This window comes from Lontra canadensis, unplaced genomic scaffold (assembly GCF_010015895.1).
Source record: "Lontra canadensis isolate GAN:19392208 unplaced genomic scaffold, GSC_riverotter_1.0 scaffold35, whole genome shotgun sequence".
Taxonomy (NCBI): domain Eukaryota; kingdom Metazoa; phylum Chordata; class Mammalia; order Carnivora; family Mustelidae; genus Lontra; species Lontra canadensis.
In genome coordinates, this window is record NW_022631029.1 from 3,521,274 (window position 1) to 3,549,128 (window position 27,855).

Consider the following 27,855-nt stretch of genomic DNA (forward strand, 5'->3'; position numbering starts at 1 on the left):
CTGTGCTTCTAGGCCATCCATTGTGGATCAGATACCTCTGACCCCAGGGCCTACTGCCGCTTGCCAAGTCAGTTCAGACCTGAGAGCAAGGGGGTCTGAGAGGCAGGGACTGCGCATGTTGTTCTGGAAAGATCTGAGGCTGCGGCAGGCTTGTGAGAGGTAAGGCAGTCGTGTGGTACTACTTATGGGGGATCTGTGACCACGCACAGTCCTGGTGCTGGACACAGTGTGACCAGCAAACTGTGAGTCTTGAGTCCCCACTATTTGGTGGGGCCCAGATGGGGATGGTGGACAGGGTCCTGGAGCAAGGGAGTTTTCAGTGCAGCAAACCTGATGAGACCCACTGGAGGCTTCACGCAAGTGGGTCTGGGTCAGCCAGGGATGCCAGCCCACCTCCACTTTCCTAATTTTGTCCCAGTAAGGCAGGAGGGTGGCTTTAGGGGAAGTTGAGTGAGGGGTGTTGCAGAACAGTGTACTGTCTTTGCAGTTTTTCTGTAAATCTAAAACCTCTGCGATGAAAACTTTATTAAAAACAACACAAACCGGGGTGCCTGTGTGGCTCAGTGGGTTAAGCCTCTGCCTTCGGCTCAGGTCATGATCCCAGGGTGCTGGGATCGAGCCCCGCATCGGGCTCTCTGCTCGGCAGGGAGCCTGCTTCCTCCTCTCTCTCTGCCTGCCTCTCTGCCTACTTGTGATCTCTCTCTCTGTCCAATAAATAAATAAAATCTTTAAAAACAAACAAACAAACAAAAAAAAAAACACAAACCAAGCTGGAGGCTGATGTGATAGTGACTTGGAGGGGCTGCTCCCTGGGTGGGGTGTCAGGGAGGCCCCTGTGGGATGGGCATGGAAGCGGGGGCTGTCATAGGCCAAGGCCCTGGGGGTGCACAGACTCAGGGTGCTTTGGGGCCAAGGGGTGGAGAGAGCAGAAGGCAGGAAGTTTAGGTACAAGCATGGGTAATGAGGTGCCCACCCACCCTCAGCCCAGGCCCTCTGAATCTGGAGTGGAGGCCACTCTCATAGTCGGGAGGCGCAGACTCCTGCCCCAGGCTATCGGACCACAGGCCGCAAGCAAGGGGGAGCCCTGAGAGATGCTGGTCTCCTCTTCTAGCACCTGGCCTCCAGCACGTGATGGCCTCATGTGGGCCTCACTTCCCCATCTGCACTGCCCTTTCCAACAGCCATGTGGGTGCGGGGGTTGTGTGTCGGGGGAGGCATCCAAGCCCTGTTTGACCTTGAACCTCTAATTGTCTTGGGAGCGATGTGGGCCTTCTGATAGGCGCTTGTGCGGCCTCCAAATGGGCCTGTCACCTGGCTTGTGTATGTTGGCCTTCGAGAGCAGGAACAGCAGTATTCAGTCATTCCCTTACTCACGTGTCCACACGTGTATTCGTTCCACGAGCGGGTGCTGCTGAGTGACATGCCCTGGCTTGGATGCTGTGTTTATGGAGCTCTGTTGGCGAGGCTAGGAGCAAGTGCCATTTGGGGGGGTCACAGAGTGAGGACTGCTGGCTGGAAGAATGCACGAGGGGCTGTGGCTTGGCAATAGCAAGAGGCTCGAGCTTCAACCTTTAGCTCATCAGGTCCTGCCTGGTGATGTCACTCTGCTGTCCTTCCTTCCCAGGCAGCAGGTTCTTGGGCAGGGCCCCAGGCTGGCATCTTCTCACCTCATTTCCCGGCTCCTGGGGGTTCCTGGCCAGGCCTGGGAGGGCAGTCAGCTCCTGCAACATTGCAGGGGAGCCCCAAGACCACACTCAGGTCAGCAGGTCACTTGAGGGACACAGGATTCGCGGAAGCTGTTAAATGCTCACAGTTAGGGTTTATTATAAGCGAAAGGACACAGGTTTCAACGGCAAAGGGAAGGGGTGTCTGGGTGGCATCCCGGAGAGTTCTGTGCATGAGCTTCCGGGTGTCCCCCGTCTGTGGAGTCGTGTGGACAGCTTTTACTTCTCCCAGTGCCCCGTGTGGCCACACACATGGTGTATTGCCGTCCAGGGATGTTCCCTGAGCCTCAGGGTCCCAGCTTTTTACTGGGGCTTACACGGACCTGGCTGACTGCCTCTCTAGCCCTACAGGGGGCGAGCTGATTCCATGTGGCCCAATACCCCTCCCCTAAATCACACTGTTGGCATAGACCACTCAGTGTGGCCTGAGAGCGCAGGCAAACAAAGATAGTCTTGTCAGGCAGGATGTTCAAAGGGCTTCCACCTCTCAGGCACTGGGGACAAAGGCCAGACATCTCCAGGCCAGGTGGATACTTTCTTGTGCTGCCAGTATGCACCCGGGGATAGGCACAGGGTGCCCCAAAGAAGTGCAGGGCCCCACACACCTCCCACTCCAAACCCAGAGACTGTGCTCCAAAGCCTGACAGTCCTGTAGCAAAGCAGGGAGGCGGGTGGGAAGCCGTTTCTAGAAAGAAGGGCGCAGAGGTGGGGCCTGGGAGGGCTGGTGTCTCAGCAGCATGCGAGCGTGGGCTTCCTGTCAGTCCCCCGTCCTGTAGATCATCCCCACCACCAGGCTCTCTCTGGCCTGGAACACAGCGGCTCTGTGGAGTGCTTGGGCAGGATGCTGGGGCTCCCTGAGCTGGCAGTTCAGCCTCTGACAAAAATACTTGTTTTCTAAGCACTTCCTGTGTCACATGCCAGGCGTCCTTACCCACTCCTGGACTAATGGGAGGGGGAAACGGAGGCCATGAAGGGCGGTGGGGGGGGGGCACATGGTTCTTGAGGGTTGGCTGTAATGCAGGCTTCTGTCACAAGGCTCAGACACAAGCCTGTGGGTGTCTTGGGTCTGAGGTGACTTGTGCCCAGGCAGGGGTGGGGGCTCTACCCTGCTTGGTCTCCCCCTTCCTGTGGCCGGACGCTGGCCTACTTCATCTCTCATGACTGTAGGGTGGGAGGGACACAGTGGGGTATTTACAGTGAGGTCTCCAGCCATCGGAGATGGATCCTGGGCTGGGCCCCGCAGACCCCAAGAACCACCCGCGAAGGATGGAATGGGGTCAGCCTCCTTCCTGACTCCAGGGTCGCTCACAGGAAACAGCTGTTTACCTGGGTGAGGTACTCTCCTGGGCAGGCGGCCAGTTCCCGAGTCTCACTTCCCCCTCCAGGATCCTGGGCCCCCCCAGGAAGCAGGGGCCGGCGTGGGAGAGTGGGGCGGCGCGGGCAGCCAGCTCACGGAGCGCTGCCAGGAGCTGTTTGTGAGGGAACGTGAGCCGGCCTTGTTGTGTACACAGTATCGACCCTAGCAACCGCCCTGGCCAGGGCCAGAGCGGACGCCCACCCTCCCTGAGTGCTTGGACACGACGCCTGCCTCCCAAGGGAGCAGGACAGGTGTCGTGGACCATCAGCCCTGCAGGTCACGAGTGGTGCTGACCACACCGGGGACCCAGGAAAGTGGAATCTGCTATTGGAAGGAGAGGAGGCCAGGTCCCAGCCTCACCTCAAGGCAGCCACGGCCAGTCAGGGAGCTGGGCTCCTGGGTCTGAGGTGTGGCCCAGTGGGACAGATCCCTATGTGAGTGACAGGGGGAGGCCCATGCAGGCATCCAGCCATCCCAGATGAAGGTCCTCCGCTGCGCCCAGCTCCAGGGAGGCCAGCAAGAGAGGCAGAATGAGTCTGGGGACTTGGGCAGGACCCCTTACCACTCGGGCGGGATCTGGCCGCCCTGCTTGCCCCATGTGTACGGCCGGCGGGATCATACACCCTGTGCTTTGAAAGGTAACACTGGGCTTCTGAGCCAGCCCCTCTGCTTCAGGCCATTGAAAAGACAATTCCTCGTGTGTCCTGGTGTCGGCTCCTGGTGTCTGGCCTCTGCCCCGGGAATACAGTCTTTAGCTGTGAAAAGAAATGGCTCCCCTGCGTGGGTGCGGGGCCTTCTCTACAGGCTCTGGGCTCCAGGTCTTTCTGATACTGTCTTGCTCGTTCACAAACGATGCACGGGAACCAGCAAGGCTCCCCCGAGTTCATGGAGGCAGCCCCCTCAGGGCCCGCTGCCTTGCCTGGGGAGAGCTGCCAGGGGCACCGTGGGCTTCCGGTTCTGCTCTTTCGGGTGGAGTGCCATGGGGCTCCTTTGAGTATGTGAGTCACAGGGTCCCACACCCTCTGTGACTGGTGCCATCAACCCCATCGCTTGGTACCTTTCTGGGCGCCCCCCTGGGGTGGCACTCTTCATGATGTGCTCAGGAAGGCATCGGGCCCGCGTTGCAGCTGCCAGCTTCTCTTACAGCTCCAGCTCCAGAAGTCTCAGTACCTGCAGCTGGGCCCAAGCCGGGGCCAATACTACGGTGGGTCCTTGCCCAACGTGAACCAGATCGGGAGTGGCACCGTGGATCTGCCCTTCCAGGTGAGCCCCCGCCCTCCCCCCTACACCCTCCCCCCACCCCCCGCCCTCTTGGCGCACGTTGTATCCGGGCCCCACCCTGGCCACAGAGGGAGCGAGCGAGCCTGTGTGTCGGCCACTTCGGAGAGCTGGGGTCACCAAATAATTGGCGCAGCTCGCCTCCCCTGCCCCCACCTACTCTTTTCCTGTCCCTGGGACAGCTTGGCCAGGCCTTGCCTGGATCCCTCTGCCTGTCCTCTGTCAGCAGAGCCCGCAGCGAGGCTGTGGTCTGGCCAAGACCGTTTCGGCAGCCGCTACACCTGTTGGCCGGCTGTGCGGCATCGGGAACCGCTCGGGGCCTCTGGGGCTTGGCTCCATCCTGCCTCACTAATCCGCAAGCCCAGCAATTCTCAGAAGGAGGCCCTGTGGCCTGACCCCACTTGTCTGCAAACGTTTCTTGGCAGGGACGCACACAACACGGCTCCCGCAGGCCACACAGCCGCTGTGCACGTCCTTATCATAAATAATGAGAGATAAGGCCCACCGCCTGGGTGCAGGGCTGGCCTCTTACCCCAGACTGTGCCCTGACCCTGGTCTGCAGATGGAAGCAGGGGTGAGGTGGGCCTGGGAGCGGGGCCGGGAGCTGGGGCCACCCCTAGCTTCTCTGGGCTCTGTAGGGACGGGTCCACCAGACGGCCACACACCTGCCCCTTTGTTGGGACAGGGCCTCAGAAATAGCCATGTCTATCCATGTGTTGACAGGCCAGGTGGAGCCCAGCCTGTCCTGCATGGAGCTCAGTCCCCCACCCACCTGAGTCACTCCCCAGTTTCTCCTCCTCCCACACTACTGCTGGAATGCAGCAGGACACTGGCCTGGGGTCCCCTAGGCTGGCTCAGGGTACACCTGGCTCAGCCCTGTGTCCCCTGGGCTTCTCGGAGCATGGCCCTCCTCAGATGGCCCCCTTGCAGGAGCAGAAACATGGGGCCGTTGTGCCGATCCTGGATGTGCTCCAAGAGCCTGACCTCTTTGTCAAGGCCCTTCCTAGTTTGCGTTTTTCTCCCCTCTTCCTGCCTCTCCCCTTCCTCTGTTTCCCCCATCTCCCTCTCCCTCAAGGGGAGCATCTCTCTGGGCAGCCCCCGAGTATGGCCATGGCTAGTGCTGGCATAGGGCCTCCTTGGGCCAAGGGTGCACTGGGGCCTGTTGGGCATCCCGCTGGGGGGCCGGACGAGGCAGGAGTGTCTCAAAGTCTCGGTTCTTTGCATTTTCAGCCCAGCGGATATCTGGGGGAGGCCCTGGCGGCGGCTCCTGTCTCTCTGGTAAATGAGCCCCTGGGCTGAGGCCTCGGCGTCCCTGGCACGTGTGCGGGTGCTGGGTATCCCTGTGTGGCCACCCCAGTGGCCTGGCGGGAAGTGTCTTGTCTGCCAAACAGAAGTGGACCCACGCTGCACCTTCCTCTGTCCTGTGTGGGGGAGCGTGCGTGGTTGCATCACGAGGGCGAGGCCCCCGCCTGGAGGATCTGAGCATGGGCGTCAATGCTGCATGGTTCGTCCCTGTGACACATGCACATGTGTGTGTGTGGGTCCCAGGTGCGGCCTGGTGAACTGGGCTGTGGCCGGGCCCGAGCTTCTCTCTGCCTCTGGCTCTGCTTCAGCTGCCTTGGTTTTCCCCCCGGCCTTCTAGGCGTCTCTGGAAGGAGATGAGCAGCCCCTGCCCTCCGTTGTTTGTGCCTGGATGGCAAGGTTCGCACCTTCCCTCAGTCTCTGAAGTCTCCAGGCCTAAGGCCTTTCGGAGGCAAAAGTGCAGAAAGACCCAAGCTGGCAGGATTCTTTCTGGGTCAGGGAGAAACAGGGGGCCCCAGACTCCAGGGAGAGCTGTCAGCCCTGAACACTGGCCCAGGCGTTCGGACGGGTAGGGAAGAGCAGTGTTTCCCGCCAGTGACAGTCTTCCGGAAGGAAATTGCTTTTGCCTGGCTGCCCAGAGAAGGCAGAAGGGCCCGAGGGCCAGATGGCGGGGTGGGGGTACTGGCTGCCTCCAGAGCTGGCTAAGGTTGCCAGTCTCACCCCCAGTCAGATGGCAAGGGGCCTGAGGGGTCCAGAGCCCGAGGGCAGGCAGGGAGCAGACTCCCAGGGGCCCCAGGGGCATGGAGCTAGGAGAGGGAGCAAGGTCTGGCTGGAGGCCTCGTGCCAGCCCCAGGTGCTGGAAAGAAGCCCCTTCTGGCCCAACCTCGGGCCAGGGCTCCGGAAAGCACTTGCACTTGGTTCCCGTGGTGGAGGGATGAGGTGGTGGGGGAGGGTGTGGGGGGCTCATCTCAATCAAGACCGGCCAGGGCTCAGTAAGGAGCCTCTGGGGAGTCAGCACTTGGCCAGGTGGGCCCCTTGACGTCCTCAGCTGGAAGCCCTGGGGGCTGTCTTTTGGCAGGCCCCTCCAGGGATGACGTAGGTGGGGAGAGGAGGCCAGCCAGGCCCAGAGAGAGAAGGCAGAGGCCTGTCTGCACCTGGCGAGGCTGGGGGGCGCTTGGGCCGTCTGCACCCCTGGCACCCCAGCCGGCACCGGGCCCCAAGCTTGCGCTGCCCTGCCTGGCCCGTGCATGCCAGCCGCACTGCACGCCTGCCGCCCGGCGCCCAGGATCCCCGGCTCGCCCCCAACCCAGCAGCACTCAGAGGCTGAGGGCCCTGGCTGTAGGAGGAAGCCTGTCTGGGCTGCAGAATGGTGACAAAGGGTATCTCAGGACTGGGGGGCCCTGTGGTCAGATTCTGGGGGCAGAGCTGGGTTGGGTCTCAGGCCATGGCTGATAACTGTTTGGGTTTCTCTCTCTTTTCTGGTCTCCTTCTCCCCACCTCCCCACCCCGCCTTGCCCAGACACCCTTCCAGTCCTCGGGCCTGGACACCAGCCGAACCACCCGGCACCACGGGCTGGTGGACAGAGTATACCGAGAGCGTGGCCGGCTGGGCTCGCCACATCGCCGGCCCTTGTCAGTGGACAAACACGGACGGCAGATATCTTTTACCCTGAGGACGGGAGGGGGGCTACTGGTGACTGCAGGACCCAGAGTCTAGCTCACTGAGCTGAATAAGGGCTCCCCCCGTGCTCCGGGGCTCCCGGGCAGCCCTGGGGAGGGTGCACTTGTGGGGCAACCCTGGCAGAAGCGTTGTGGCTAGTGGAAGGGCCTTGGGCTGGGGCCGGGGCCCACGGGACTGAGGCCCCAGGCTGCTGGGGCGTGTAGGCTGCAGGGAGAGGGAGGGTTGGGTAGGTTTAAGGTCAGACCCACACTGTGTTGGACGCCTGGCTGGGCAGTGGAACCCAGAAAGACTGTGAGCAGGGTGTCCACATGTTGGGGCTATGCAGAGGGCAGCCCAGCCAAGGCAGCCGGGCTGAGGGGGGGTCTGAGCAAGACCCAGACAGATCCAAGGGAGGCTCCATCTGAAGACACAAAATTCTCCTCTGCACTTTGGCCAAGCAGAGATCATCAAGAGTTTCTCCCCCGCCCCCAAGACTTGGCCGCCCCTTGGTGCTTGGCCAGCCAGCATGCGCCCCCCCCCCCATCACCAGAGTCTGAGCGGCTGCTCTTGGGACACGCACCCCCCACCCCAAACATTTGAGAACAGAGAAGCCTGTCATTTCCCGCTTCTCATTTCTGTGGCTGGGGGAGCCCGACCAGCTGGGCCCCAGACAGAGCCCTCGGGCCCCGGGAGCCACCCTGTCAGCCTAGAATTAAGAGTCAAGACCCAGGTCAGCTGAATGAAACTCCCCACTGCCCCCCACGGGCCCCAGTTTCTCAGCTGAGGCCCCTCTTGGAAGGGGCGCAGCCCGCACGTGTGCTTGCAGGGGGTGAGTGCTGAGTGCTAGGTGGACAGGGCCGAACCCCGGGGGCTACTTGCAGCCAGGCAGGAAAGGCCCCCGCCCTACAGCCCCAGCTGTTTTCAGGCTCCCAGCAGCCTGGCCACGAGGTTCCTGGGGCTCGGGGTGGGGCCTGAACCAACAGTGCTGTCCCCTTAACTCACACTCAAGCGGACAGCTGCCCGTACGGCACCGTGTACCTCTCGCCGCCCGCGGACACCAGCTGGAGAAGGTCAGTGACCCAGAACCGGCCCTCAGCCCTCTTGTTGGAAACAAAAACAAACTTACATCATGCTTGTGCTTGGAAAACCAATATGCAGTCACTTTAAAATGACAAAGCTAAGAAGTCTTCAGAAGTTTCTAGAAATCAGCTCTATCCTTATAACACCAAGGTCATAGCTTTGGAGCCTTCCAGGGATTTTTTTTCTCTTTCCATGACTTTTTTTTTCCTTTTATAGACAGAGTTGGGATTAGGTTGGATATTTAGTCTTGTAACTTGCCTTCTCATATTGCTGAACAGTCACTGAAAATGTGATTATACAAGTATTATATATTTATTAGCAGAAGGTTAGGAATACACATAAGTGTACTTAGAAGGGGAAAAAAGTCAATAGTGCCATCATCTACAAAGATTTAGAATAACAATAATACAGTTAATGTTAATGCCCACAGCAAATAGTGGGATGATTGTGCACCAGTGTGAATATGCTTATATCATGGAAGTATATACTTAAAAATGGTTAAAATGGTAAATTTTATGTTACATTTATTTTACCACACATAAAAAAAAGAAAATATGTAGGTGATTTCACTGAAGACTGAAAGTTAGTTGTTAAAAAAAACCATATGTATGTATTAAATATAAGTATATGATGTATCATTCAGTAATGTAATTAAACTCCTGGGCATGTATCATATATCAGTTTTAACCATCATAGTTATTAACTGATACAAAATGCACGGAGCTTTGTGGAGATTTGTGGAGTCGGCGCTTTTATTCTCCACGTTTTAGATATAAGGAAAGTGAGCACAGAGAGGTCAGGAGACTTACTCAAGGACACACAGCTGATGGGGGGGATGCTGGGATCCGGACCAGCTTCTTACTGCTTGTATGGCCCCACGGTCAGAGGTCAGCTGGCCCAATCCTTTGTAAACTGCTCTTCTCCTTGAACTGAGTTTCCTCCATGTCACTCTCCGTAGCTAGGATGTCCCTTTTGGATTCATGCTGCTCTTTCATCCCCAGATTGCCAGCCGTGTGGCTGGACCTGCCCAGCTCCCCTTGGTTGCCCACAGTTTTCTGGGTACACAAGGGGCTCTTCTGGGGACCATCCCTCCAGGCATGTGCAGCTGGGAGTACACTGAGTTACCCCATCCCTGGTGCAGAAGGCAGAGCTCCTAGCAGCTCTCATGCCACACCCCCTCCCCAGGGCTGCATTCTTTCTGGGTTGTTCTCTGAGCCTCTTATCGCTGCCTCTCATTTTTGCTTATTACACCTGGTTTGCAACTGAGCATCCTGGGGTGGCACAGTTGCCCACTGGTGTTTGTCACCAGAAGGGGACACAGTGATGGGCTGGGCCTTGTACTCCCAGGGCTGGGCCACTGTGGGACCATGGGGCCCCTTCTCCAGAGAGTTTCAGGAGGAAGGCACCATTCTTTCCCTCAAAGCTGAGAAGCCCACGGACAGGGTGGTAGCGGGGAGGGGCTGGTGGGAATAGAGGGCATTTCTACTAAAGCTTTTTGTCTTCAGCGGGCTTTGCAGATGAAAGTCAGGGTCACTGCTGTGGTTCTTTTGAGAAAAGAGTGCCTGTGGTTTTATGCAGGTCTAACAGCTCCCAAATACCACTCACCATTCCCACCCTGTCCCATTGAGCATATATCCTGGATAGAGTGGGACCAGGACTGTCCCTTCATCCCCGTTAGGGCCAAGCCTCACTGTCTCTCTCTCCTTCTCAGGACCAATTCTGACTCTGCCCTGCATCAGAGCACAATGACACCCACCCAACCAGAGCCCTTCACAGGCGGGTCCCAGGATGCACACCAGAAAAGAGGTATTGGCAGGGCACGTGGGCTTCTTTCCTCGGGTGAGGCAAGGCCAGTGGGTGGCTCCTGTGCTCCCAGAGGTCACAAGCTCATAGGTGGAGAGACCTGCCAGGGGAGAGTCAGTGGGTGGTATGGGACAAGGAGAGAGGCTTGAACATGTTCAGAAATGGTGCTGCTTGAGTTGGGTTTTGAGGAGTGCATAGGAGTTTTCTGGGCAGAGAAAACCGCCCCTGCAAAGACACATTGGCTTCCATTCATGGATTCAGGGCATGGCCACACAGTATGCGGGCCTTGCCAGTTCTTTGGGTTGTAGAGGACAGCCAGCCCCACCAAAAGGAGGCATTTATCAGCTCATGACCAAGCAGTCTAGACCTAGATGTCTGTTTTAGGTGCAGTTCAAATCAGGGCTTTATGCTGTACCACTTCCTGGCTCTGCAGCTCAGAACCCTCCTGGTTCACAGTCTCTGGGCCCATTCTGCCTCCTGTGGGTGGAAATGGGGCCAGTCCTTTCCCACCTCTTCCCTACTCTCCTTTCTGGGCTCTGCGTACCAGTAGCTAGGGCAGATCTGTACCCAGGCCCTCAGCCTCTCCCCAGAGCTGGGTGCAGGGACAGTATCCCTGGGACCTTCTGGGAGGGTGCATGCCATCTTAAAAACTGGGGCAGTGTCGCCCAGAGAGGGGAGCACAGTGCTGTGAGGCTGCAAGAAACCCCACTCAGGCTTGATCTGCCCAGAGACACAGAAGCCAGAGAGTTAATCACATGCAGTTAAGGTCCGAACACTTTCCAGTTTTTTGAGTAGCATTGCACTGTGTGAATGTGTGAACATACCAGGGAGATTCTGCTGGTAGAATGAGGATTATCAAGCAGATCTTCACCCCTTGAGGGGCGGGGGGCTGTGCATGTGCCATCATCCCGAGATCCCTGCTCATCAGACAGTGAAGGTGAGATTGCAGAAAGAATGGGCTCCATACTAAAAGCAGGAATTCCAGGTGCCCTGGGGGTGAAGAGAACAGGGCGCCAGAGGCTGCCCTCCTGTTCCCAGTGTTAGGAGCCATTCTGAGGGGGCCGTCTCCTTGGTGGGCTCCCCAGGAAAGTGAGACTTTCAAGGTAGGCTTTCCAAGGCAAATGTCATTATCCCTTGGGACTCTGTGACCATGGAAGGGAGCTGCAATGCAGGGGCCCTTGATAGTGCAGAGTCCAGCTGTCCTTGGGGTGGAGAGAGGGGAGACATGTCACCTGCTCCCCTTTCTCTGGGAGGGACCCAAGCAGTGACAGAGTGAGGAGTTAGCCTGGCTGCCCTCCCACCCATCACAGCTGCTCTCTCGGGGTTTTAAGGAGGAGGAGGTGACCCATCTGGCTGTGTTCAGTGTAGCTCTATTGCAAGCGAAATACTGAACTTCCAAGAGGCATAAAGAAACTGGGTCTCATAAAGAAAATGTTTAATCTCACCTTAACCAAAAGGTCCAAAGAAAGGGGCCTTCAGGCATAGCTGGTTCCAGGGCCTTAAATGATGCCCATCCAGTCCCTCAGACCTTTCCTCCCCTCCTCTCCTCCTGTGGGGTTGGCTGGCATTGCAACTACTTCGTGAGGCCGCAGCTACAATGAGTAGATCAGTCAACCCCCGGCTGACACTGAGCATCAGGGGCTGGGAGGCAGGTGACCACAAGGTGGCAGGTGGGGCAAGAGTCTGGAAGAATTTCTCTGCTGTTCTCTGCAGCCTGAGACCTCCAAAGCCTGAATCGGTCCCATGGGAGGCAGAAGTAATACATGTCCTCAGCTCCAGAGCTCCTATTTTCATTTCTTTTTAAGTCACAGGGTCTCTAGTTTATTTATTTATTTATTTATTTATTAGATTTACCTATTTGAGAGAGAGAGAGCATGCTCATGCTTAAGCAGGGGGCGGGGCAGAAGGAGAGGGGGATAGAGAATCCCAAGCAGACTCCCCACTGAGTACGGAGCCAGATGTGGGGCTGGATCCCATGACTGAGATCATGAGATCGTGACCTGAGCCGAAACCAAGAGCCGGACCCTCACCTGACTGAGCCACCCAGGCGCCCCCACTTATTTATTTTTTTAACTGTCCTTCCTCTTGCTTTACATGAAACCATTCTTTGTACTTGAGTGCAGTCCCCAGAAGTTACTGTTGGGGCAGTTAGACTGGTGTCGCTTGTATGTCGGGGCAGCTCCCCCCTTGGTACCACATAGCTTCAGAGTGAAAAGGTTGTGATCATCCTTCTCTCCCCCACCCCCAGTCTTACTATTAACAGTTCCAGGAATGGAGGAGACCACGTCGGAGACAGATAAGAATCTTTCTAAGCAAGCATGGGACACCAAGAAGGTAAGAGAGTCCTAAGGGCTTTTAGAAATGATTTTCCTTCTTGATCTTTTTTTTAAGTGTAGCCTGGCCCATGGTGGAGAATTAGCTTATTGGGGGAGTTTTGCCTTCCCTCAAGTGTAACCTTCACACAGATTTGACCAGTCGTATAGGCCTTTTTAACATGAACGGCAAACCTGTCAGGGGGGCAGAAGCGGTAAAAAATGAAAACCCATGTTTGCCATGGCGGTGCGTATACTAGAAGTGCAGCGGTTCAGAGCTCAGCGTGGCCGCTCCCCAAGAATGCCCAGAGTGCCCAAGAATGATGTGCAAATTCATGAAGCATTCTGGATTTCTGTGTATGGTATTGGCTGTGAACTAGACTTACTGTGGTGACCACTTCACAGTACATACAGATAGCGAACCATTGTGTGACCTGAAACTAATACAATGTAATAGGTCTGCTATAGCTCAAAAAAAAAAAAAAAAAAAGAAGTCGAAGCTATGGAGGTTAAATGACTTGTCCAAGGCTATGAAGATACTCAGGGTTTAGAACCTGTACCTCCTAATTCTGAGCCTGTGATCTTCCTACTAACCCCTAGTATTGGGTCATCGTCAATGTTTATAAATGTTGATCGTCATCCTTAAAACTTTTATTCATCTGCACAGTAACTACAACGTTTATTAGACTACAAAATCTACTTGGAATTTCCAATTAAGTTGGGATTTCTGTATTATTTCCAGGTCCAGAAACAAATTTCTGAAGTTCAACCTATAAAATGTCTAGCGGTAAGATAGAATTTGTGCCATGAATACAGATTTCAAAGAATTTGCATAGAAGAAGATACACTTAAAACCAGAGCTATTTTGAATATTAAAAAAAAAAAAAGAACTAAAACGCATTGCTGGTCAAGTTGTGGTGAATGGGGCAGCAACATGAATTGCTCATCCCCTTCAGGGAATCCTAGGGAGGTGACAAATGAGCAAACCGATGTATTCCTCAAAGGTGTGTGTTAGAGCTTTTGGAATAAACTGGAAACAACCTGAATGTTCAACAGTAGGGGACTTATAATGAAATTATCCTTGGTCCCTTGTGGAAAGTTCCACATATGTGGAGTAGGGATTTTGTTTTTTAAGTAGGCTCCCCACCCAGCATGGAGCCCAGTGCAGGACTTGAACTCATGACCCTGAGATCAAAACCTGGAGTCAGACATTTAGGGACGCCTGGGTGGCTCAGTCTGTTAAGTGACTGCCTTTGGCTTAGGTCTTGATACCAGGGTCCGGGGATTGAGCCCCGTGTCAGGCTCCCTGCTTAGCTGGGGAGTCTGCTTCTCCCTCTCATCTCCCTGCTCATGTTCTCTTTCCCTCTCTCTCTCTCTCTCTCTTTTTTTTTTTCTTTCTTTCTTTCTTTTTCTTTTTTAAAGATTTTATCTATTTATTTGACAGAGAGAGAATGACAGTGAGAGCAGGGTGAGTGGGAGAGGGAGAATCAGTCTTCCCACTGAGCAGGGAGCCCGATGCGGGGCTTGATTCCAGGACCTTGGGATTATGACCTGAGCCGAAGGCAGAGGCTTAACCCACTGAGCAACCCAGGCCCCCCATCTCTTAAAAATAAATAAATAAATCTTAAAAAAGGAAAGAATAGGACGTTTAACCGACTGAGCCACCCATTCTCCCCTGGAGTTAGGATTTCTGATGGAATTTTGAAGGCATGAGTGACGCTTCTTAAAATACTGTTGTGTGGAAAGAACAGGATAAAGCTATTTAGAAAGGCATACAACACTTAGAAATGGACAGGCACACCTCATTTTATTGCACTTTTCTTTACTGTGCTGTGTTTTTTTTACCAGTGGAAGGTTTGCAGCAACCCTGTGTCGAACAAGAACATCGGTGCCATTTTTCCAACAGCAATTTTCTCACTTTGTGTCTCTGGGTCACATTCTGGTAATTCTCATGGTAGTTCATATGTTTTCATTTTTTTTTTTTAAGATGTTTTAAAAAGAGATTTTATTTATTTGTCAAAGAGAGGGAGAACACAAGCAGGCAGAGTGGCAGGCAGAGGCAGAGAGAGAAGCAGGCTCCCCACTGAGGAAGGAGTCCGATGCAGGACTGGATCCTAGGACCCTGGGATCATGACCTGAGCCAAAGGCGGCGGCTTAGCTGACTGAGCCACCCAGGCATCCCAGATTTTTTTTAATCTATTAGAGAGAGAGAGAGAGGGAATGAGTGGTGGGGAGGGGCAGAGGGAGAGGGAGAAAGAAAAGCAGACTCTGTGCTGAGCAGGATGCCGGATCTGAGCTAAAGGCAGGTGCGTTTTAACCAACTGAGCCCCCCGGGTACCCCTGTTCTCATTACTGTATTTGTTGTGTGAAGTTTGATCCATGATTACAACTCGCTGAAAGCTCAGATAAAGGATCAGCATATTTAATTAAGGTACATAAGTTTTTTTTTTTTTTCATAAGTTTTTTCAGACATAGTGCTGTCGCATACTTAACCACTGCAGGAGAGGGTAAACATAACTTTTATATGCACCAGGAAACCAAAAAATTCACTTGACTTACTTCGCTGTGATATTTATCTTATTGGGGTGGGTCTGGAACAGAACCAACGTATCTCCCAGATACACCATCTACACACAGATGCCTGGGGAGATGTGCGCGGGGAGGGGGGGTGCGGTGTCCTCTCGAGTGGCAGGTGTGGGTGCCACTGGCAGCCCTTATCCCTGTCTACATCTTCCAGTTTTAGATAGAGAACACTTGTGATTTTTGACATGTTCAGGGAAGAAAATAACTCAAAAAGAATTCTACCAACCTCGACAATTGTGGTTGCAGAAAGGTGGGTAAGGACGGACATCAGGATCCTTCCAAGTGGTCAGTGTGCCACTGAGCCCTCAAGCGAAAGCGGCGAGTGTCAGTGGAAACACACTTGACATCCTGGGAGCGAGGAAAGGGTAGCAGACCTCAACATCATGGCTCAGTTTGTAACTGCCGTGCGCGCGAGATGCGTTCTAAAGGATGTTGGCAAAGGGATTCCGTTGGATTCATTGGGAGTGGGGTGGCGTTGGGGGGACAGGCAATGATGGGTGAGTTTTTAATACTGTTTAGAAATCTGCTGTTATCTCCATAATGTTCATGGGAATGCTTTTGAAAAGATTCTTTAGAAAGTCATTGTCTTCATGCTTTGCAAAAATCCGGTAATGAAGCTAGTGTTTACTCACAGAATTAAGGAGCCCATGGCCAAGTAGAAACCCGTTCCTCTGGCATGCTCTGCAGAGGCTTAACCCCGCTGGTCGCACACCACCCCTCAGGTTCCACAGTCACTGCTGGCACAGCCCCGCCACCTGCCCCCGGCCTCCCCCCACCCCATACACACTGGGCCTGCACCTAGAGGCTGCCAGCCCAGCCCCCCACCAGTGCATCCACCTTCTTCTAGCTGATAATCCCCAAAGAACACATCAGCCTGAGGGCCTGTGAGGCGGATGGGGAATTAGGGAGTGTGACACAGCTGGAGCCCTCCCGTCAGCACGCGGGGCTCTGTCCAGTCACGTCTGCTGCTGTCTGAAGAGTTCTCTCCTTTGTCCTTGAATGAGAGTCTAGGGGCTCTGCCTAGAGCCTATAGTTCTCAGGTGACCTAGTGGCCCCAGCTCGAGGGGAGGAAACCAGGGCCTTGCTGCCAGCGGGCTTTCCCTGGGACCCCTCCCCAGCCCACAGGGCAGCCAGAGTCTTCGACCTTCGTCCTCAGGTGGTGGGGACATGGGCTCCATGGGTCCCTGTGAGAGCCAGAGCTGGGGGACCACTGGTAGGGGAGTCCATCAGGGGCGTGGGCAGCACCCTCTGTGTGTTTGTTGCGCTGTCCCGCACGAGGTACAAGCATGCTGAGCTCCTTCCCCAGGAGCTCCACCGCTCTGATCTAGGAATGGAATGGGGGACCAGCCTTGGGTGCCTGGGCCAGTGGCGCCATCGCTGAGCCGGTGTCTGACCCCTGTGGCATGGCCCTGGGGTTTTCAGGTGTAGAGTAGACAAGGCACATTCTCCCTCAGATGTCTGTTCTGACAAGGGACCTCGTCACCCCTGTCTGCTGCGCCCCCACCTTAGGGGCAGGCAGAGCTAGGCTAGGATGTGCCCGTCGCCCCCAAGGGCAGGTGCTGGTGGTGGGAGCGGTAGAGACTCCTCTGCGTGTGACTCTTGCTTTTGCCCCTGCACACGTCCAGGACAGGCCCCTTGGTCTTTGAGGATGCCTGGTTCTGGTTTGTGAGATATCGTGGGGCCTGATAAACTTCCCCTCTTGTTGGCATGGTCAGCTGCGCCCCAAGGAGCCACGATGCGTGAGGAAGCCCGCTCAGCCTCTGTTGTCTTTTCTTTCAGACGGGGTCCAGGCCCAAGTCCTGCGAGGTCCCCGGGATCAAGTAAGTGTCAGCAGGGCCCGCCCTGCATGCCCAGGGCTGGTGGGGCTGCTCCGATGACCCCCGGGCTTCCCGTCCGCTCAGGAGGGTACAAGTCCTGATAAGAGGGCTGCCCCGTGCTGGCGGCTGTCTAACAACCCTCACCGGGTGGGGGAAGAAGGAGCCCTCCTACCCGTCCCTGCATGCAGGGACTGAGCCCCCTCTCGCCTCCACTTAGCCCCAGCTGGCGCGCTCGTCAGCCCCAGCCTGTCCCGGGGCCAGGAGGACCCTCACCCCAGCCCCCTCTCCTGTGTAAATAGGCTGTTTCCCAAGGTCCCGCTGGAGGTGCAGGCTGAACATGGCAGCACCTGATCCCAGGGTACCATTCTCTGCCTCCTGATGTTTTTGGGCCAGTCTCCCCCCACCCCCTCACCCCCCACCACAGCTCTTGGGGGAGAATGGGCCGGGGCGAGAGCTCACCTCCCCCCCTCTGTCTGGCCTTCCCCCCAGCATCTTTCCATCCGCTGACCAGGAAAACACTACAGCCCTGATCCCTGCCACCCACAACACAGGGGGCTCCCTGCCCGACCTGACCAACATACACTTCCCCTCCCCCCTCCCGACCCCGCTGGACCCTGAGGAGCCCACCTTCCCCGCGCTCAGCAGCTCCAGCAGCACCGGCAACCTCGCAGCCAACCTGACTCATCTGGGCATCGGCGGCGCCAGCCAGGGTAAGGCCAGGCCAGGCGGGGGCAGAACTGCCTTCCCCGGCAGAGTGCAACGTCTAGCGAAGACGACACATGGCTTTGAATGATGATTTGGCAAGGTGCCCTCCAGAATGCCGGGTACCAAGTGGGAGCCAGAACCTTTCCCAGGGGCTGGGCATTTCCCAGTACTGCCTGGAAAGGCATCCCAGGTGGAGGGCACACAGCCTAGGCAAAGGCCTGGAGGTGGGAAAACTCACAGTGTCCCCAGGGATCAGACAGTGGTTCTGAGGGGGAACTGGGTGAGTCCAGAACATTCTAGGAGGGGAGCCCCCAAGGGTTTCACTTGTGGGGTATACCAGGCTTTTCCCCTGCCTCTCCTTGTTCTCAGCTCTTCATGGAGGGATGGGACCAGGCCTGACCTGCTCCGTCCACACTCCCTCATGCCCAGTAGCTGATGGTGTCCCCTGCTTGGGACACTCCAGCCCAGGCCATGTCCATGGGGACATCCCATGGGCCCATCGCCTTCCTCATACCTTCCGGTGCTGCCCCAGTCCTATTCCCCTGGGGGTGAGCAGCTCTGTTTCCCAGTTGCTTACCCTTTTCTCTTGCCTGCCCTGACCCGTGGATGCATCCCCTCAGCCCCACCATTAGGACCCAGCCCAACCTGGACCCCCTCCACCTTGCATGGCCTCCACCTGTCTGCCCTCCACCCGACCCCTAGCCTCTTCTCACCCAGAATCACCTCGTGACTCTTGTCTGCTCAGCACCTTGCACAGGTCCTCATCTCCCTCCCAATGAAAACCCGAGACCCCTGGGGCCTGGGAGGTCCAGTTCACCCTTCAACTTGGTCTCCGCCCCCACCCCTACCTCTGCTCCCTACACCATCTTCTGTCCAGCCAAGCAGGGCCTTGGCACATGCTGCCCCTCTCCCACAGTCCTCCTCTTCCTCCAGGTGGCCGCAGGGCCCCTCACCCACTCCATCCCCACTTATACCTCCTCTTCTCGGTGAGCCATCTTGGTCTCCTGCCTACACAGCCTCATCCCCGGTCTCACTCTGCACTGCTTTTCTGCACTCACCCTGCTGCTCTTGAGTCACTCCTTTGTTCAGGCTGAGCTCTCCTGTGTCCCCACTACGACCCCACTGTCCCCAAGTCCCCGCTGTCATTCTGCACCCATGTGGACTGTGGGATGTGTGGGTTTGCATCCAGGGAGGGCTATGGGGGGACCCCTCTGTGAGTCTGCACATGTCAGGACTTGGCGGCCAGTGCGAGCACAACCTTGCTGTGCCCTCCGTCCCGCCCGGGAGCCAGCGCTCATCCCATCCATCTTCGTGTCACACCTCTGCCCCAGGTGTGATGGGCAGCACCATTCGGGGTTTCGTCAGGGAGAACCACGTGCTCCAGTTCACATCTGCCACAGCCTTTCTGGCTCCGCAGGGAGAGCGGGCTATCGGGAGGGGCGGCAGCGCCAGGGCAGGGCCCCATCAGACACTCTAGAGAGACTTCCAGGTGAAGTTGGCTGGCTTGAGAGCTGGGTCAGTGTGGGGAGCAGAGGACTTGAGGAGCCCAGAGTCGTTCCTGGCTTTGGTGCTGACAGGGCGAGAGGCAGGGCAGGGGTGCTGAGAATAATGTAGGTGTTCCTAGGATTCTAGACAAGGACATAGAAGCCAGCACAGTACAAAGGGGAGCAAGACCCTGGCCTAACACTGAGGCTCTGTTCCTGCTTGTGCACCCCTGGCCCCGTGCCCACCCAGGCTCAGCCACCAGGCACAGGGCGCCAGCCCCCGCTGTACTCCCCCCCAGTCCCAGGAGGGCCTAGAAGACAAAATGAGCAAATTTTGTCTTTGTCTGGGACCGACGGCCTCCTGAGAGGTGGGTGGGCAGGCAGCATCCACACGGGCCTGCATGAAGCAAGAAATCGGAAGGTTGGCTCTGGGGATGCCGGTGGGGGGCCCCTTGTGCAGATACTGCTGTTTCCTGGCCCCCTGTCTTTCTCCTCACGTCTCGCCGTGGCCTCCAGAGCACTACCCCCTCCTCCAGAGGGTCCTTGGCAGCCCCCCAGCACCCGCCCGGGAGCTGTGCACCTCCGGCCCACGCTGAGTCTAAACAAGCACAGGAAAACACAACACATGTGAAAGCCATAGACGCGGGAACAAGCGCAGACCCCGAGTGTGGGGCCCAGACCCTGGCCCGCCTGGCTGGGAGCGTCAGCCCAGTAATGTCTGACATGTGTTCGGTTGTTTGCGAACCTGCCGCTCGAGCAGCTCGCCTGGCCGGGGCTTCGCTTTCTGGGCGCATTTTAAATCAGGCCGAGCCGCCGGCCCCTGGCACACATGGAGATCACCACTCCCCCCTCCAGCCCACCCGCCAGTCAGAACGTGAGCCCCCTCGAAGAAGAATGGGAGGCGTCCGCCGCCAGGGAGACAGCGGCCCCTCTCGTCCTCTTGAATATTTGCTGAGGTCGTTTTCCTGGTCGTCAGCCAGAACCCGGAGGAGGGCAGGCCCGGGTCCTCCTTCCTGGCACAGCTCCGAGGCCTGCCGGCCCCGCACACAAGGCTTGCGTGCCTGAGGCTGGGCCCCTGCCACCTGGCTTGCCCTCCCCTGGCAGCTCTCCCTGCCCGCCCCAGACTTCCCTTCCAGCTGGCCTCACTCCTTTTCCCAAAGGTGATCCAGGTTGCCAAAAGGAATTCAACAGCAAGGCGTCTGTCCGCTCTCCTGGCCCAACTGGCCTCTCCCGGGGTGGTGGCCCGCCCAGTGTGAGACCAGGAGCTCACCCTGCAGTCCAGCAGAGGATTAAAAACCCCCTTGTATTCCGGATAGACAGAGGCTGGCAGTGCAAGCGCAGATGCAGCCTGCCGGTGTATTTTGTCTGGCCCGTGGTTGCGTGCGTGATGTCTGAATCAACATTTAAAAATCAGGACTAAGTACATGTTAAGACTCGGGATTTCTGGCTTCTCATGAAGAATTGAAAGGCCCACCAGTGGTGGGTCGAGGTTCTGTGCCTTGAGATGGTCTGGTTTGCCCCCAGCCCCTGTTACCCGCCTGACCCTGTCTCTCCTGGCCTTTGCCTTTGCTGCTACTGAGACCTGACATCACTGCTCCCTGGGTGTAGTGTGTTCTCAGCCTGGGGACATAAGAGGCCGTGGGTGCTCAGAGAAGGGGAGGGAGCAGCCCGTGGGCCTGACTCTGAGCGTCCTCCTACCAGGCATCTCCTGGACTCTGCCTGCTCAGGCTTCCTGTCCATGCTGTGCTTGCAGCAGCATGGTTCTGGGGCCCAAGGTCTGTGCATAACCTGGAAACTGGGGCTCTGCCTCGGGAGCCCTCCGCGGTGCCAGGCCCTCCTGCAGTGCACGGCTGAGTGGAGCTGCCAGGGCGACTGAGGGGAAGTGCAGGCGTGACCAGGCTTGCCTCGCACGGTGAGCAGCTGCCTGGAGTAGAGAGAAGGCTGCCCATCCTCTCCCCTCGGTGCGTGCTGGGTGTGCTCCCACTGACCTGGGAGCCCGCTGTCTCACCTGCTGGAACCAGGTTGATCTGATGCCCTGGGCAGGATGGGCCAGCTCCCCTGGGTGAGTCAGGCTCCTGCATTGGCCTTAACTGCAGGCCGGACTGTCTTCTGAGCCTGCTCCCAGCCTCACCAGGGGCCTCACAGTGAACTCTTGAGGGTGGCTGTTACTCTCCATCTCAAGGATAAGGACACCAAGTCTGGGAGATCAAGCCAAGCCCCCAGGGCTCTCCTAGGCATCATCGGGAGGCCTGTTGCCTCCCTGGCACAGCGCCCCAGGATGGGGCAGGCCCCAACTGCTACCACACTGAACTTGACCTCACGCAGCTCCCTCATGACAGACACATCCAGGGATAGGATTGCTGGGGGAGAGGCTCAGGGTGAGGGAAAGGGCAACACGGAGCCTTCCTGACGGAGCTCAATCAGGAACATAGGTATTGTAAGAAGGTAGAGAGTAATTGAGTTTCCAGCAGGACTGGTGGTCCAGCATGGAGAGCACAGGAGGTGGAGAGGTGGGGGGGGAGGGGCCAAAGGAACAGTTATAGGAAGGAGCATAAGGAGAGCATGAGGCTTTAGAGAAACTGCAGCCTTTGGATAGGACCAGCTTTCTTTTTTCTTTTTCTTTCTAAGTATTTTATTTTATTTATTTATTTGAGAGTAAGCACGCACACACTAGCCAGGGAGGGAAGCGGGGGCAGAGGGAGAAGCAGACTCCCAGCCGGGCAGGGAGCATGACTTGGGCCAGATCCTAGGATCCTGGGATCATGACCTGAGCCAAAGGCAGACGCTTAAATGACCGAACCACCCAGGCGCACCCAGGAGCAGCTTTCTTGAAGCTAACCCATCCCCAAGCTGGTGTAGGCAAAAAAGGGCACTGATTATCTCCCCAAACCAGGAAGCTCCAGTGTGGCCGGATGCAGGGCTCAGGTGCCTCCTCTACCCCTCAGCCCCTGATTCTCCAGCTGGTTCTTCCACTTGTAGCCATGTGATGCCCCTTCCTACACAGCTCCAGATGTCCCTCCTTGGAGTTCATCAAAATTCCCAGGGCAGGCTCTCATTGGACCAGTCTGGTAACATGTCCATCGGGGAGCCAATCATGTGGTGGTCCAGAGGCAGGGAAGTGCTGATTGGCAGGGCCTGTGGGTCACACCCCTCTTAGAGGGATGATAGGTTCAGTGGGAGAGTGTCGACCAACATGGGGATAGGTCAGGAAGGAGAACAGAGCCCACGTAAGTACTGGGGCCTTGGAGGGGGCACCCTGGGTTTGGTGATCAGGACACAGTGGATTCTGTCTGATTGATTGGGCTGTTCTCAGCAGTGATCGTGGTGTGTGAGCGGCCCTCTGGAGGCTAGAGTCACGCCCACCCTTCTCTCCTGTCCTCCCTTTCAGGGATGAGCACACCAGGCTCCTCACCACAGCACCGCCCGGCTGGCGTCAGCCCGTTGTCCCTGAGCACAGAAGCGAGGAGGCAGCAGGCCCAGCAGGTGTCATCCACCCTCTCCCAGCTGTCACCCATCACTCAGGTGTGAGGGCCTGGTGGGGTGGGGGAGGTGTGGCCAGCTCTACCTCTCTGGGAGACCTCCCCCTCCTCCCTGGGGGTCACAGACTCCTGAAGAAAAAGGTTCCCAACGCTTTTGGCTGTTTGTCAAATTTTCAAACACACGGAAATGGAGTGTTTTCTGGCCTGTGTATTTTCTGTGTGTTTTCTTGGCCTGGAATCTCCCATACCTGTCATGGGCGGATTTGTGTGACTGAGCATTCTTCGTTGTGTTACTTTCCCTTGAGGATCTAGTTGAAATTCTCTGAAATAAAAGTTTAGAGTTATTTTGTTAAACATTTTTTTTAAAGATTTTATTTATGTATTTGTCAGAGGGAGCACACACAAGTGGTGGGGAGCGGCAGGCAGAGGGAGAAGCAGGCTCCCTGTCAAGGAAGGAGCTCGATGCAGGACTTGATCCCAGAACTTCCAGGATCACGACCCTAGCCGAAAGCAGACGCTTAACCAACTGAGCCACCCAGGCACCCCTAGAGAGCTTTTTGTTTGTTTTAGTTTACCATAATTTTGTTTCATTTGCTTTTTTGGTAGGTCATGTGTGTTCAGGAATTGCTCTCTTTCATCTAGGTGAGCCGTTGTGCTGGCATACAATCATTCATAGCACTCATAATCATTTTTCTTAAGTCTATAGTAATATTCCCACTTTCATTTTTGATTTCAGCAATTTGATTCTTTTTTACTTAGTTTATGCCCACAAAACAAGTTAGGAAGTGTTCCCTCTTCGTCTGTTGTTTTCTTTTTGGGGTGGGGGGAGGTGTTTGAGAAGCACTGGTGTTGTAAACTCTTTAAATATTTGGTAGAATTCGCCAGCAAAGCCACTGGTCTGAGCTTATCTTTATGGGGAGGGTTTTTTTTTTTTTTTTAAGTTTTCATTTAAATTCCAGTTAGGTAGCATACTGTGTTGTAGTAGTTTCAAGTGTGCAGTATAGTGATTTGTCACTTCCACACATCACCCCGTGCCCATCACAACACGTGCCTCCTTAATCCCTATCACCTGTTTCCCCCATCCCCCACCTACCCCCACCTCTGGTAACCAGTAGTTTATTGTCTGTAGTGGAGTCTGTTTTCTTGGTTTGTCTGTCTGCCTCTCTCTTTTTCCCGTTCGCTTGCTTGTTCTGTTTCTTAAATTACACATATGAGTGAGATCATGTGGTATTTGTCTTTCTCTGATTGACTAATTTCACTTAGCGTTACAGTCTCTAGGTCCACCCGTGTTGTTGCAAATGGCAAGATTTCATCTTTTTTTAATGGCCGAATAATATTTCATTGTTTATATACCACACCTCCTTTACCCATTTATCAATCAGTGGACACTCGAGCTGCTTCCATAATTCGGCTCTTGTAGGTAATGCTGCCATAAGCATTGGAGTGCATGTATCCCTTTGAATAAGTATTTTTATGTATCTTTGGGTAAATCCCTAGTAGTGCAGTTGCTGGATCGTAGGGTATCCCCGTTTTGAACTTCCTGAGAAACCTCCATACTGTTTTCCATGGTGGCTGCCCCAGTTTGCATCCCCACCAACAGTGCAGGAGGGTCCCCTCTCCACGTCCTCACCAACACCTGTTGCTGCTTGTGTCGTTGACTTTAGCCATTGTCACAGGGGTAAGGGGTGAGGTGATATCTCACTGTAGCCGTGATTTGCATTTCCCTGATGGTGAGTGATGTTGAGCGTCTTTTAATGTGTCTGTTGTCATCTCTATGTCTTTTTTGGAAAAATGTCTATTCATGTCTTCCGCCCATTTTTTAATGAGATTATTCATTTCTTGGGTGTTGAGTTTTGTAAATTCTTCCTGTGTTTTGGAAACTAACCCTTTATCAGATATGTCATTTGCAAATATCTTCCCCTGGGAGGTTTTCAATTACTGATTCAGTCTCCTTTCTTGGTGTAGGTCTATTCAGATTTTCCATTTTTTCTTGAATCAGTTTGATAGTTTGTGTGTTTCTAGGAATTTGTCCATTTTTTTTATCCCTAAAAGATAATATTTTTGGTGTTTTTGTTTTGTTTTGTTTTTTGATTGAGTAAAGCGATAGAAGTTTGTTAAGCAAAGATACAGAAAAAGCTCTCCAGAGTGAGAGGGGTCCCAACAGGGTCACCCACCAGGGACCTTCTGAGCCTGAGTAGGTACAGAAGGGGGTGCCCACCTCTCTGTGTGGGGCACAGCAGGAGGAAAGACTCGTTGGGAGCAGAGCACTTCCAGCTGGATTAGAAGTCCAGGCCCCATCTAGCTGCAGTCTAACCCTCTGTGGCCCTGGGCAAGGCCTTCCCTTTCTCGGCCTGTGCTTTCCCAGTCCAGGCTCTGGATGTCCCTTTGTTTACCTGTGACATCTTTGGTGAGCATGTCAAACATGGGGTGTTCCCAGGGACCAGGTACTCCCAGCCTGGCCCCTCCTGTCTCGTGGCTTCCCCCCTGATGCCCTCCTCTTCCCCCAGGCTGTGGCCATGGATGCCCTGTCTCTGGAGCAGCAGCTGCCCTACACCTTCTTCACCCAAGCAGGCTCCCAGCAGCCGCCACCGCCGCAGCCCCAGCCCCCTCCACCGCCGCCACCCGCGTCCCAGCAGCAGCCGCCCCCGCCACCCCCGCAGGTGCCCGTGGGCCTCCCCCCAGGTGGCCCCCTGATGCCAAGTGCCAGCTTGACACGGGGGCCCCAGCTGCCCCCGCTTGCGGTCACGGTACCGTCCTCTCTCCCCCAGTCCCCCCCAGAGAACCCAGGCCAGCCGCCAATGGGGATCGACATTACCTCGGTAAGCCCAGGATGGGGTTTTGAGGGGCCTGGCTGGGGCGGTGGGGGGGGCTCATGCAGGAGTGTCCCAGAGGCTGTGGGAGGCCCCCACTGGGCTCCCAAGACCCAGAGACACTCAGGCATCTGGCTGAAGCTTCCTTGAGGTTCCACTTCAAGACCAGCTTGGCCAGAGGTCAGGGCTGAAGCAAATACTGCTGGGCTGAGGTTATCATCTCATGTGTATAGATGGGGAGGCTGAGATATGAGCAGGGAACATTTGACCCAAACTTCACTCGAGATGGGCCACCTGTGTCTGGCTGCCAAGGCTCCCCCATGGTCCTTGACGCCCAGTGCTTCAACCTTTCCCACCTGAAATGGTTTCTTGGAGGCGGGGAGGACGCAGAGCTCTTGGGACCTGGGGATAGATTCTGGGAGCCGGAGGCACAGGGGGAACTTGGAGGAGAAGGGATAAAGCTCCCCTGTGGTTCAGGCAGCATGGTGCAGGGGCCCAGAGGTGCAAGGTAGCCCACGGGCCTGGGCCTGGGTCTGGGCTCAGGGAAATGGGTGCTAGGTTTTGACCTCTGCACCCCCAAAGCTTCTTGTTCTGGTTTTTGCCCTGGTGGCAAGGGGCTGATCATAGCTACCTTTGGCCATATCCAAGGAACAGGGACCCCGTTTGGGGTACAGCAGGCCCTCTCCACTCAGGCCCTTGGCTGTCAACCCCAAGATAAATGTCTTCAGAATATCCTGTGCTCTGTAAAGACTAGACCCGCCCCCCTAGGCTGGGCAGCCTGGTTGAATGGAGACCTGTTTCCAAGCTGCTCTGACCCTCAGGGGTCCCCGGCCAGGAAAGTGTGCGAGCCTTTTCCTTGTCAGACGCACAGCTGGTGTGGGAGCAGTCCTGATGGTGGAGCCTGCCTGGGGCACCTCATTCCCTGAGTGGTACCTCACTTCTGAGCTGGGCAGACAAGGGAGGCATGGGAGTCCAGGCCAGGGGCACAGACATCACCACCCCAGGCTTGCAGGCCAGCGCGTCTGCACCCAGGCACCTTCACCAGGGACTTCCTGACTTCCTTGGAGCAGGGGCTCTGGTGGCCACTTCCTTGGGTTTGTGCTGACTCAGCCAAATAAGGAGAATGTCCCTCTGGACATTTTCCTCTTTTCAACCCTGAGAAGGCCCGGGCCCGTCATTGCCAAGTGACCATGCTAGTGCTTCCAGCACTGATACCCTGTTAACTGAGCCCCCGTGCACCCCCCCCCCAGGCTCCACCCCTGTCCCGGACTACTTGGAATGGGCCACTGAGGAAATGGGGGAGACCTAGCGCTTATGGGGCCCTGGGCTGGTCCTCTGGGCCTCAGTGGACAACAGGCCCGGAGAAGTCAGGCAGCCTGTCCAAAGGCACACAGCAGGTCCTGGCTGGACTGGGAACAGAGCAGGATCTAAATCCAGGTTCCCGATGCAGCCCATCCTGTCCCTGGGGAGAAGCCAAGCCACCCCCCCCACCACCACCCCCACTCCTTCAGGTGAGGAGGTTGCTACCCTGTGGAGGTCTCAGAACAGCATACCCATCAGGCTTGTCTCCAGTGACGCTGCTGATCGAGACTGCCCAGTGCTGGCTGTCCTGCAGCATGCCCCGGATGGCCTTTGCTGTCGGTTCCACCAGCCCTCAAGGTGGGCAGGACGTGCCCACACCCAGGGCTGGAGCTCAGAGAGCCGAGGGTGCTGCCCGGAGTCGTCAGGGAAGGCAGCACCTCCCTGCCCTGCCCTGGGCCTCCTGTGCCCTGCTGTGTGTGGGTGTGTTTGTGCACACGTGTGGCAGTGTGCACAAGTATGTGGGTGTGGGTTGCATTCATGTGGGTGCTCTGGAGCCCACCGTGCCCTTCCCATAGCCCTCCAGTGTGATTCCAGGAAGCTGGATTCTCTTGACACCACACCCCTGGAGCCCCAAAAGGTGCCAGGCTCAGGGTTCAGGGACCCACACTTCTGGCAGGTGCTCCCCTGCCAGGTGGAGAGGGGGCGTCTTTGGGAGGTGGACAGTGGGGAGCGGCCAGTCCTAGGACGCCAGGCCTGGGGCCCCTCGCGCGTCCTGACCTGTCTGTCATCACAGGCACCGGCCCTGCAGCAGTACCGCGCTAGCGCCGGCTCCCCGGCCAACCAGTCTCCCACCTCGCCTGTCTCCAATCAAGGCTTCTCCCCGGGGAGCTCCCCGCAAGTAAGGGACGCCGCCTCCCCTCTCCCGGCAGCCTGCACTCCAGCCCCAGCACCGATCCCCCCGCCGTCTGTGCTGCGCGCGCCTCATTCCATCCCATCTCGTCCACTCCGGTGCGGCGGGGAGCAGAAGGCCCTGCCCGCCTCCCCGGCCCAGCCCAGGAACTGCCACATTCCCACTGTGTCTCTGTGGCCTCTGCGGAGCCCCCTGCCTGGAGGTGGCAGGCTCCTCACTCAAATTAGTGATGTTAGTATTGGCCCCACC

General features: G+C 56.3%; 1 protein-coding gene across 10 annotated transcripts in view; it reads left to right on the forward strand.

The window, feature by feature from the left end:
- Window positions 1–27,855, forward strand: part of CRTC1 (CREB regulated transcription coactivator 1) — a 72,892-nt gene that overhangs the window by 39,359 nt on the left and 5,678 nt on the right. For 3 of the 10 annotated variants that reach the window (XM_032867718.1, XM_032867722.1, XM_032867721.1), the window contains exons 2-12: window positions 4,228–4,344; window positions 5,590–5,637; window positions 7,181–7,318; window positions 8,330–8,391; window positions 10,113–10,207; window positions 12,453–12,538; window positions 16,879–16,919; window positions 17,406–17,626; window positions 22,494–22,627; window positions 25,092–25,403; window positions 27,490–27,594. In XM_032867718.1, coding sequence (XP_032723609.1) covers window positions 4,228–4,344; window positions 5,590–5,637; window positions 7,181–7,318; window positions 8,330–8,391; window positions 10,113–10,207; window positions 12,453–12,538; window positions 16,879–16,919; window positions 17,406–17,626; window positions 22,494–22,627; window positions 25,092–25,403; window positions 27,490–27,594 — 1,359 coding nt within the window. The remainder of the gene's footprint in view (window positions 1–4,227; window positions 4,345–5,589; window positions 5,638–7,180; window positions 7,319–8,329; window positions 8,392–10,112; window positions 10,208–12,452; window positions 12,539–16,878; window positions 16,920–17,405; window positions 17,627–22,493; window positions 22,628–25,091; window positions 25,404–27,489; window positions 27,595–27,855) is intronic. The other 7 variants (XM_032867719.1, XM_032867726.1, XM_032867727.1 and 4 more) reach the window with 4 other exon arrangements.